The sequence below is a fragment of the Pantherophis guttatus genome, chromosome 6 (genome assembly GCF_059756535.1).
Source record: "Pantherophis guttatus breed Tessera chromosome 6, ASM5975653v1, whole genome shotgun sequence".
NCBI lineage: Eukaryota > Metazoa > Chordata > Lepidosauria > Squamata > Colubridae > Pantherophis > Pantherophis guttatus.
The window spans coordinates 41,881,920-41,894,376 of NC_142068.1; the positions used below are offsets into that span (position 1 = coordinate 41,881,920).

General features: G+C 35.5%; 1 protein-coding gene across 17 annotated transcripts in view; it reads right to left on the minus strand.

Moving 5' to 3' along the window:
- Positions 1–6,604: 6,604 nt before the first annotated feature.
- Positions 6,605–12,457, minus strand: part of STAG1 (STAG1 cohesin complex component) — a 192,791-nt gene continuing 186,938 nt past the window's right edge. For all 17 annotated transcript variants that reach the window (XM_060682836.2, XM_087872159.1, XM_087872154.1 and 14 more), the window contains 4 exons: positions 9,754–9,864; positions 8,011–8,125; positions 7,564–7,644; positions 6,605–7,483 (listed from right to left, as the gene is read on the minus strand). In XM_060682836.2, coding sequence (XP_060538819.1) covers positions 7,460–7,483; positions 7,564–7,644; positions 8,011–8,125; positions 9,754–9,864 — 331 coding nt within the window. In that variant the 3' untranslated portion in view covers positions 6,605–7,459. The remainder of the gene's footprint in view (positions 7,484–7,563; positions 7,645–8,010; positions 8,126–9,753; positions 9,865–12,457) is intronic.

Below are 12,457 nucleotides of genomic sequence, written 5' to 3' on the forward strand. Positions count from 1 at the left end.
TTTACACATAGTGAATTAATCAAAGGTGTGTGTGAATATTTTAATGCTCCTGACCATTTCCACATATGGGGTGAAAATGCAACAATTTTGATTCTATGTGATGTAAAGCACCTTCGTATGTATATAACTATGGCATTTTTAAGGCCCAGCTGATCAATTTACGAACCAACTAAAACATCATGTAAGAATGGAATGAGTTCTCACAAATAATTGAGAACGCAACACAGTATCCCAAAGCCAACACATCTGTTAAAAAGTCTGCATTTTATGCAGATGAAAAATGTATTCCAGAATATGAAATGTATGAAATGTATTTTATTTTTTCATAAAATACTAGTATTGCCACATATGTTTTGATGAAAACAGGATAATTAAACCACCTGCAAGTACAGCGATCTCATTCAAGGTGCATTAAACTAATCTTAGAAAAAATCAACAGCTAACAGGGAATCTCTATCGATTGGTGGCCATATTTACAACTGCAATCAAGATACAAGAAAGACATGGAAGAATATGGAATTGACACGGAACCAAAACAATTAGATAAAATTGTTGATAGGCCCTGAAGGAAAGTTAATATCCAAAATATCCAATTATCTATTAGAATTTGATAGAATAGAGGAGGTGGTGAAAGAACCAATGATTGCATGGGCTAAAAATATAGGGCATAATATAGATTTAGACAATTGGGAAAGAATTTGGAACAAAAATTACACTATAACAAAATCTGCTGCTGACAAGGAAAATCAGTACAAAATGCTCTACTGCTGGCACCTAGCCCCAGCAAGGCTGGCTAAAATGTATTTGAATCTAAGCCCAAAATGTTGGAAATGTAACCATCGTCAAGGTACTTTTTTTCATGCTTGGTGGCTATGTCTTGAAGCAGAAAAGTTCTGGACTAAGATACAAGGATGGATACAAGAGCTAATAAAATGTCAAAATAGAATTAAACCCGGAAACATTTCTCTTGGGAATACTTAAAACAAAATTTGATAGAAAGATAAGATATTTGATTCTACATATATTAACAGTGGCAAGAATTGTGTTTGTGCAATACTGGAAGGAACACAATACACCACCAGAGGGATTGATCATTCAGAAGATATATGAATGTGCCAAAATGGGTAAACTGACTCTAGAATTAAAAGAAAAAGATGATTCGGAATTTTATGCGATTTGGGGAAAATGGTACATCTGGATAGATAATAGAAATAAAAATTGGAAATATACATAAGGCTATTGAGATTAGATACTGAATGTATATAAATGTATATATTGTATGGAATGTTGATCTGAAGTATATGAAATTGACACAGACTGTTGATTATGTATTAGAGTTGTCTAAAAGAAAATTGTAATAAAAAATATTTCAAAAAAAAATAAATAAATCAACAGCTGGGATGCCAAAACAATATTAAAAGAACAGAACAATTCAGGCTGATGCAGGTAGAGATTGTCATTCCAATCAGATCACAATTATAATTCCAGGACAAAAAATAGCAACTTTGTACTTTACTAATACTTACTGAATCCACTGAGATTCACTCATCAAAATATCAAAGATTACATTCTCATGATACACCTAGCCATTGCTGCACCAGATTTCAAGGCTCACATAATATGCCAGGCTAAAATATGCTAGGTTAATTTATGGTTCAGTATATTCTGTGAAGACTAAATCTTATTAGTGTATAGGACAGAACTGCTACAAAAGTGATGTAAGAGCTTACAAAGCCTTTCTGAAGTCTAATACAAATTGCTCCACTTTTAATCAGCTGGAAGAGATTTGCATAATCGGCAGAGACAGCAGAAATGTCATGAAAGTGAATTTTTTGCTCATTTAATTGTCCAAATTGTATACTTCTTTATTCAATTCATATTTTACTTTTCTGCCCTGAATCAGACTTAAGGTATTGGTAATAGAAAATGTAATTTACCACCTTCTCAAAATAAATCTGTTATGTTTTGTTTATTCACTCTTCCCTATACTGGTAATTTCAAGAGATTTTGGACTAAAACCAAGAATTCCCACCCAGCAAATACTTATTCTCACTGATTTGTACTTTTGCAGAATTCAAAATTTTCATTACTTTTTGCCATTATATATATTAATACCAAAATCTGAATACAATTAAAGCATACTATCCATATTTTAAATCTTGTGTGCAGTTAGTGCAGAACCATCTGACATATATCATTAAAAACAGATAAAACAAAATATATTCTTTCTTCTTCCAAACTGATCCTATTTTCCCCAAAATAAGACATCCCCTGATAATAAGCCCAATCAGGCTTTTGAGCACATGGCAATAAGGCCAAAAGCTTATTTCGGGGTTCAAAAAAATGTAAGAGGGGGTCTTATTTTTGGGGAAACACGGTAAGTGATTGCCCATTGTTTTTCAATGTATTTCTTATGGATTGAAAATAGAACTAAGAAAATAATATAAAATTTTCAGCCAAAGAATTACAAAGGCAGACTTTTTCAATGGAAAATATAATAACTCTTATCTACCTTTCATCATTGCTGAGAACATTATTTTCAGCCTTTAAACTAAATTTCTTTCTGAGCCTTGTAAAAGTTATATTGACTCAGCCTTTTTATAATCCAATTTGAACATGTTCATATGAAGGAGAGAATCTAGATAAGTTTCTTATTTCTCTTACAGACAAAAATATAATTAAACTTTTAGTTTCTTAAGATTCTAAATTAACAGTTGGCACTGACAATGAATATTCATTCAGCGATAATTTTTCTAACCTTGTATCCTCCAGATATGGACAAAACTAGAATTTCCAATCAGCATGATGTACTTTCCATTCAAGTAATTTTTCTGTAAATCTATAGAATTTGCAATTTTGGCAAAACTCCTGAACTAGGGCAGTGGAATGTCAGATCTTTAGGACACGGCAGAACTAAAGAATAATTACAGAATACTAGAACCCTTTTGTAAAAATACATGAATCTTACACCATAAAAGCGAGAGGTTTGTTCCTCTAGTGAAAATGTCAATTTCCTGAAAAGCTAGATCACACTGATGTCTCAATTCATGGACTATCACTGTGGTCCTAGAAAACCAAAACCAAGAGCTGGAAAGTTGGTGGTTCATATGGATGTACAGATAGCCAGGTTACAGGTAAGCAATTTATTATTTTCATCAAGATTTCTCTGCATCAAAAATATGGGAAAGTAAATAGAGTGAGGAAAAGGAGTTCAATTAAGATATCATGAACAATAAGGCAGCATTCCTAAACTCTGCATTTAGTTTGAACATCTAGTTGGTTTTAGTTTACAAAATGGCAGTATCAGGATAGGGGATAACCCCAATGAATGCAGTCAACATAACTGTTGCTCTAGTGCTGTGATGGCGAACCTATGGCATGTGTGCCACGCAGAGTCCTTTCTGTGGGCACACCAGCCGTCGCTCCAGTGCACATGTGCATGCACCTCCCACCAGCCAGAGGGTCTGCCGCGCATGTGGAGGACATGTGCACGCATGCGCAGGGACACGCGCACACATTGCATTTTGGGGGTTTGAGTGTGCTCCCCCTCCCGCACCCCATTTTGGGCTTGGAAGCCTTCTGCACCAACCTGGAAGCCAAACCGGGGCTCTGGGGCGCCACACAAGGTCCCCAGCACCACATTTTGGCTTCCAGGTTGGTGCAGGCCCAAAATGGGCCATGGGAGGGCCTCATGTGGTGTCCCCGTTTGGCTTCTAGGCTGGTACAGGAGGCTTCTGGAAGCCTCCTGCACCAACCTGGAAGCCAAAACGGGGCACGGGGTGTGTGGCGCATGCGTGTGGGGGGGCAGGGTGCATGCACAGAGGATGCACATGCATGGGGTGGGGCGCATGTGCGGGGGCAGGCATTTTGGGGGTTTAGGCACGCCCGCACTTTGGGCACTTGGCACCAAAAAGGTTAACCATCACTGCTCTAATGGAACAGGCATGAACATGGATGGTACTTGGAACTATGCAGATAAAACAATGTAACAATAGTAATAGTAGCAACAATCTAATGAGAAACATAGTAACAGGGAGTCCATAATAACGCCTATTAAGCCTGTCCTGGCTAACATGGAAATCGGAAACTAGGCTATGTTAGTACAAACTAGAATATAAAAATAAGAATGTGGCTGTAAGATAACCTTGTCTTCATGCCATGATATAGAGTGAGCCATTTCTAAAGCTACATAATTCACTATCACATCATATAAATATAAAGGTGTTAAAATTACCACTTTCGAAGATAAAAAAATGGAACAAAACGTTACCTGAGGATTTGAAAGATGTGGCATTAGCACAACAGAAAAGCTCCACCAAGCAGCAATTTTTGTTCAATTATACACACAATCATTTGTACAAAAAAAATCATTTTTTAAAAAAGATGACAATTCTAAAATCAAATCAATTGACTATGATGAAACTGGTACTTTTCTTTTAATGGCAGAGAGGCCATTTGCTGTACAAAAATGGGATTGGATAGATACAATGCTGGCTGAATCAAGGTATAAATATGGGATGGGAGGAATTATACTTGGCAACAGTATGCATGAAGAATATCTACATATAGTGGAAAATCAGCTGAACATGAACCAAACTTCTGATGGCCTGCTATTCTTCTCCCACTCCCTCAAAAAAGGAAATACAATCCCAGGCACTATCAACAAAAATATAATGAAAAGCATGAAAATCACTCTTCTATATGCTGCATCAGAATCTTCCAAGAACATTGTATCCAGTTTGGGGTACCATAAAGTCCATAAACAAGCCACAGTACCTTTACAGGAAAATAATTATTATAACCTAACTCTGAGGGTGGTCAAAAGTTAAATACCAAAAGATAAAAATGTAGTCGATCATTCAATCAAAAACTAATAAAGGGAATGAACCAAATAACTTAAAAGATGGAATAAATATGGAAAACTCTGGAAGAACAATTGTCTACTTATTACCTAAAAGGGGTTTCTTACAATGTTACTATATGATCTGGCTTTTAATAAGGAAATACTTCCTGTGAAAACTGAGCTACAGAATGTTCCAGAGCAATAGTATGCCCAAATTCCACATCTGTGATACAGAGGGATCATAAACATTTTTTGTTTTCACTGAAAAAGAAAACAATATTATATTTTCCTAGAAATGGGCATGCAGTAACATAAGTAATCATGACAAGTGCAATGAATCCAGCTTTTCAAGCTTCACTATAAGATTTTTTTTAAATGGAAGGCAAACGGAGGAGAAAGCACTAGTTTGAAATGCTTTTGTGGAAAGGACTCTACTGGACATATGATTTTGAGGAGTTTATTAAAGGAAAAGTGAAGCATCAGTTTTAAATTGTACAAAAGGAAAAAAACCCTCATGTTGTAAATGTACAATTTACAGAATTACTAGCAAAACCAATCAAGGAGACACATTTAAAAAAACCCTACTGACTGAAAACTAAACTGGAAACCCATTGGAGGTAACTTGCTTGCAAACAGCTTTTGTTTCACAGAATTCTGTAATGATCAATGACATTTCAGTTTTTCATCTTAAGGGTGATGGGGCGCAAGACTTGCCTATGTTGGGTTCAAACCAAGGACAGCATGATTCTGCCCATCAAACTGAAGGGCTACTTGCAATAATTTTTACCACTTTTTCAAGAGAACTTGTACTTTGTCCTGAAGCACCAGCCCAGTGACGTTAGCAACTTTAAAATTTCTAAACAGCTACATTAAAGGAATGGCTGAATTAGTGGGTCAAATGTTTTTGGTAATCATAATTTTGAGACAAGTACAAATATTAGAGGTAAAAGTCTCAACTGCTAAATGAAAGTAGCATTATTTGATCTTAAAACTTTAAGTTTTAACAGATATGCATTAAATATAATTTAAATTCATTAAAGGACCTTTTAAAAAGAGAGAAGACTACAGTTGTTTTGCACTTGTTATATAAAAGCACTTCTACAGTGGATGTATCAAATATGAGTTAAGGTCGGCTTCTGAGTTTCTTACATTCAAATTCCCCCAAAAGAGGAAAAAAGAGATTATTAGTCTGGCCTCATTTTAACAGATGTTCTTATTAGCTGGAGCTACGCTCACAAGAAGTGAAGAAAAAATCCTTTAACTACATTACCAGCTACCAGGAAGAATTGTAATATTTAAGCAGAATAAAAGACCAGATCACTGAACACCATGGAAAATTTCTTAGAACAATGATTCAGCTTATTACTTTTTGGATTGAACTGCTTAAAGATCATATAGTAATTACTCTTAATAATGCACAGTTAACACTGAGACTGTAGCTGTATTCCATTGTAAGCTTAAAACGTCACCATCTAAATACAATTTCTATGCAGCACATACAATAAATCTAATTGGCAAAATTAATTTACAAAAATAGCACAAAAGGATATTTACGGCATGGAAAGATAAACACTTCTCTATGGTACAGTTAAAATTGCTTTGAAAATGTAAGTGTCCTGTCCCGCTCCTGTCCCACCCGCACCCCCACTTTTCCCTTTGTGATTTATGCTTCATAAGAAAGTTGCTGCTTTTGTACCTCAGGTCTGATGAGGAGTGAAATAGGTAGTAGAAACAGCAAATAGATTACTGTAGAACCACTGGTTTATTTTACTGAGAATATTTTATTTGCTGGTATAAGTTGCTAAAAATGCACAGAACAAGTACCAATAGAAAATGTGCTGTTTGTGTGTTCCCCTAGTGCTATATAAAATGAATGTTACACAGCATCTGTTGGAAAAGTGGCTTCATGGACATCTCTTATTTTTATGCCCCATTATAAATAAAAATAAATCTTCTCAGAAGTATAAAATCTGTTTTTTTTTTTCTTTTCAGAATCTGACTTTTTGGCAGAGATGCACACATCTGACTTCTAACATCTTTTGTAAGACTGTTCCGCTCTCAATGGTCAGAGAAGATCTAGAAGTGTACCATACTGCTAGTCATATTCAGTGTGTTTAACAACACTTCTCCAACCAGGATGGCTTGCTGATTAGCATCGCTGCTGGTCAATGGCTGACAGGCATAAATTTAATAAAAATGGCTAGCTTCTAAAACATAAAAAGGCAAATGTTAAAACATTTTGAAGTTGTACAGCAGAAAAATAAAGTTAAAAAGTTTTGTTTTCATTCAATGTTTTCTGAAAACATATGTAGAACTGTATAGTCTTAATTTAAAAGCTTCTCCCTATCCAAGAAAAAAACTTGTATTAGGACTGTCAAGGACAGAGAAAATAAATGATTTGTAGGTCAGCCTTTCTGAGTTGACTGATTGGCCAATATTTGTTTCATTCAGAAGCTCCTCTTCTCTGTCATTACAAAAAGGAAATGACCTTAATCATTTGGTTAAAAATCAAACCAAATCACATCAAAATGTGGTTTTAATATTAGCTATCACAGTATATAGGCCTTGAGCTCTAAAGAACAGAGTTCCAAATTTGTATAATGTCTTCACCAGATTTTAGAACATTGGCATTCCAAATCCCTAGAAAATACAATGGAAAATAAAGTTAGGCTGTAGAAAATTATTCATTAAATCACAAATAATATTGTTCAAAAGCTTACTGAATCATCTTCAATGATAGCTGCAGAATCAAAAAAATCTGGCCTCAATTCAGCTCTTTCCCGTCGGTTCCTTGAAGGAGGCTGTAAAGAAAGTCTTTTGTCAGTTGAGTTTAGGCATATACATTTATATTTGTACCAATCCTTTATACAGATCATTTTAAACTAAAAAAGATGAAAGAAGTTGTGAGAATTCAAACCCATGATTTTATACTATAAGCTTTAAAGGTTCCAAGGCTGACATAACAACATGAAAAACACCTATCTATATATATTGGTTGACAGGCCCATAAGAAAATAATTGTTTCAATAATTATTTCTCACCCACTTCCCATTATAGCAGGATACTTAGACAGTGCTATTTATATGATTTTAAGTTTTTTAGTTTTAGTGGTAGCCACATTTTTAACAATAAATAAATAAATAAATTGTAATGATAAAATTACTGACCAAATCAATAACCATGGTATCTTCGAATTCTTCATTCATATCCTCGAGCTGACCTCGGGAAGACATCATTACATCTTCAAAGATGGGCTCAGCATCATCCTCCATGAGACCCCGCCTTGTTGGGAGACAGGAGAAATACAAAAAGATGAATAATGAATAACAAAGTCTGACATATCAGATTTATTTACTTATTTACTTATGCTAAGGGAAATTCCTTTTTCTCCTTCCTTTTATGCTGGTTTTCAAATCTGCTAAAGAGGGTCTTTGACTCCCTGAAAAAGAATTAGCACGGGAAGATGTATAGAAGGAAAATAGACAGCTCATCCATCAGTCATGTTTATTCTGCTGAGAAACTACTGAACATAATACTCTTGAATATTTTTAAATATATCAGTAGATATTGACTGAAGGACAATTATTATTATTATTATTATTATTATTATTATTATTATTATTATTATTATTAATTAGTTAATTTATTTATTTATTTATTTATTTATTTATTTATTTTGTATACTGCCCTTCACTCGAAGGACTCGGGGTGGTGAACAGCCAGCAGAAAAAATACAGAAAATACAAAAATTAAAACAATATTAAAAACCAATTAAATTAATTTGGCCCACAGTTAAAACACCCCCATATTAAAAACCCATAATTTAGCAATTTAAAATTAAAACAATTTAAAAATATGGTCAGGTCAGCCCAGCTTGATGAAACAAAAACGTCTTTAAGGCATGGCGGAAAGTGTGCAGATCCGGGATCCGCCGTATCTCCGGGGGCAACTCGTTCCAGAGGGTCGGTGCCCCCACAGAGAAGGCTCTCCCCCTGGGGGCTGACATTGTTTGGTCGACGGAACCCTGAGGAGCCCCTCTCTGTGGGAGCGTACTGGTCGGTGGGAGGCTACTGGCGGCAGAAGGCGGTCTCGTAAATACCCGGGCCCTAAGCCATATTGGAAAGCTTGTTTTTTTTTTTTTGCTTTAATTTAATTGTTACTGTCACTGTCCCCATAAGCTACTTTTAGTTTAGTGGTTACGGTTCTGGATTTTAAACTGGGAGACTGTACTCTATTTTCTCCCAGAATAGCCTCTTACTGTGGAGGAAATAATGGACCCAAAAAGTTTTACTTGTATGAAAGATCAAAAACACACTCCCTCACTTGGCCTTTAAATATAGTACCTAAATTCCTAGGGAAATTAGTTATTTAGCTTCATGAAGTTCTGAGCTACAAATTTCTAATGAGAGTTAGAATTGTTCAGATTCTTGGAGCTGTAAAGGCTTATTCTTAATTCTGCTTTTGTCACATTCAAAACACTTAGGGGATTTTTTAAAAAAATGGTTTGGGGGTGGTGGTCTTGTTCTGAACTCAGAACACAGTTCCCATTATAGGCACATCCTAACTTAGAAATTCTATTTTCAGTGCAATTTAGAGACTTGCTTTGATATTTAAAATTTGTTTTAAGTAAATACTTTATATTATAAATACTTTGTATTTTTATATTTTAAACTTTATATGTATAAATATTCAAATATTTGTAAATATTTGTAATAATATTTAGACAAATATTTTGTTCCACAAGATGCAGATATTTCATAATTTTGGCTAGCGTGCTCCAGAATCAAGGTATTAAAGACAATCCGAAATATATATTGTTTCATACAGTACAAATTAGAGAAATATTTATCCATTAATTGTTAAAATAATTAGACACTTAAATGTATTCCTGGCTCCTACTGAATACTTACACTGTATGTCTCACACCACTTCTTCCTTTCATGTAGTTCATTCCCGTCCTGTCCTTTCGACTTAAATCTTCCAATTTCTGCTGACCCAACCAAGATATTTGCATCTGAGGACTTAAGAGTAAATTTAGAAAATCATAATATGAAGATTTAATTTTAACATTATTTTAATGTTACCTCACAATGAAAAACTATTTAGTTGTTTCAGAATAGGATCAGGGATCTTATACTTACATCCTTATGCTTGTAACTCATTGAATAAACTAAACAAACAAACTAAACAAATCACTATATTGTTTTAATTATTTGAGAGTAAGTAGGGAGGATAACCACATGTAAGTGCTCCTTTGGGATAACAGACTGGTTATAGTAATGTAATGAGCTAAGTGTAAATACTGAAATCTGCTAATTTTTATCATCACTAAATATTAAGTAATTTGTCTGAATTTGACATCTGAGAATTGGTTATAGTTTTTTAAAAGATCATCTGTGAATATAGAGATACTGTATACAGTATTTGCACCTGTGCAATATCTTCTTTGGAAAATTCTACAGTTTAAGGACTGTTTTCGCAGGATTTCTGCTGCCATGTAATATACATAAAGACATAAAGGCTTACTCCTCATGTCATTGACCATCTTTGGTGGTAGTTCCTTTGACCACTGTCATGGATCTACTACCCCCGGGCCCCTCTCCAAATGTGATTTCAGAGGAAGAGGGAAAGCTTGACTCTGCTGAGGAAATTGTGGAGCCGAGTATTGGTCAGGATTGGGATTCAGAGAATGCTACCCTAATAAAGCGGCCTCAGCTGGGTTGATCGGATGAGCAATAGGCTAAGGTTGAGTGAGGTGAGCCACAGCTGCAACAAGTTGGCAAGGAAGCTCCTCCTCCTGATCCAAGGACACATAGAGCAGAGAGGAGACAAGTACAATACTGGTCAACTAGACTACTCATGGAGAGACAACCTCATCTCTCATGAAGGGCTGCACTGGCATTGCCTACTCATAAAAGCACTGGCTGTCCAAATGCTTAACTGTAGGATCAAAAAACCACAGAAACCTCTTAACTGGTGCATGAAAAGTAGCACTGTTCTCATAATATTAGTCCTGATAATAATGAAATAAGGTTTTCATAATGCTTATGGAAATGAAGAATGAAAAAACATGAATCCCACATGAGGAAGCACAGCAAATAAGAACTGTTTCCATGCAAGCATTCTGTGTGGATGGCTTTCTGATCAAAATAAACATTTGTTTTATTTTATCCCAATGCCATTAGATTTTCTTGGCAGACAGGTTGAATGTAGTGAGATCTGGATAACAAAATTAGAATAAAATTTGGCTCAATAAGAGATTGGGAATAACTGGGAGATGCTGGTAATGATGTTGGGACAGACCTACTATGGAAGTAAACCAAGGTAGGCATGGCCACTGTGAAGAATGAGGATATGCACTTCAATCAGTTTTGATATTGTATAATTAGAAGAAAAAATGGAAGCAGTGCCTTTCCACTTCTACAGAAATACATCTGGTAGAGAACGTATACCATAAACATCTCTACTGTAACACTTCATGCAATGGTGATTGTGTGGTGATTAATGGGATAGTTATGATCCAGGAATTCCTGGGGATATGGATCAACACCGGGCTGCGGCATGCCAGAAACCAGGCCATGCAAACAAGCAAAACCCGATCCGTGGGATGCAGGCAGCATGTGAAACAAAAAAACCCTCTCTCCTGTCCCTGCTGCCCAAAATGTTGGGGGCTGCTGCACTAAATATTCTGCTTGTAAACATACAAATCTACCTATGTAGCAGTGGTTTAAACTTTTGTATTTTATGTAGAGGACAATCTGTGTTTTCATTAAAGAAACCCTCAACCTCAAATAGAAGAGCTTCGACTAGCCTCTTGATTTAATCATGAAGATTGGAACTACATGACTCCAAAGAGTTATGATTACTGATATCCTCTGACTTTCATGCTTGTCACTATTAATTTGTTGCTTTGCCACTGCAGGCCTAAGGCATAAATATATAGCCAATTTCTCTGCTACCATCTAGCAACTACAGAAAAAGTAATCAATTTTTCCCTGGGGAAGTGCTGGTAGTCAGCCAATTACAATTAGTAATTTTTATCTGTGCAATATGTCAATCTCATTATCCCCATTCTATCGCCTCCTTATTTACAGACACTATGTGTGAGATTTTCTTGGGATTTTGCTAGCTCCATAATACTGGAATTTGCTATCAGATGGAGGACCAAATATTTACACTGATCCCTAACATGATGAAGAGTTTCAATGACACAGAGATGGTTCATTAAATATTAGTCAACTTAAAAGTGCAGGCATGATAAGCATATAAGGCAAGATCCTGCAGTTCCTGATTATCTATAGCCAAGCATATTAGCTAGTTGAACTCCTATCTTCACTTACTGGAGAAGCTGTAAAGGAACCTTTTGAAACAAAGTATGAAATGTCAGATTCATAATACCTCTCACTGAAGAATTTCTAGGAATTGGTACCATAGCTAGGTGAGAAATATCCTTATGGGGACAGGGAATTAAGATAGCTGTGAGCATATATAGAAAAATCTGTCTTCGGTTCACCTTTAGAATGCACTCTAGAATACAGGTGACATATGGAAGACATATGGTCTTATCCTAGTCTGGGCCTCCTTTGTTGGGTGGGAGACTAATGTAGTACAGAA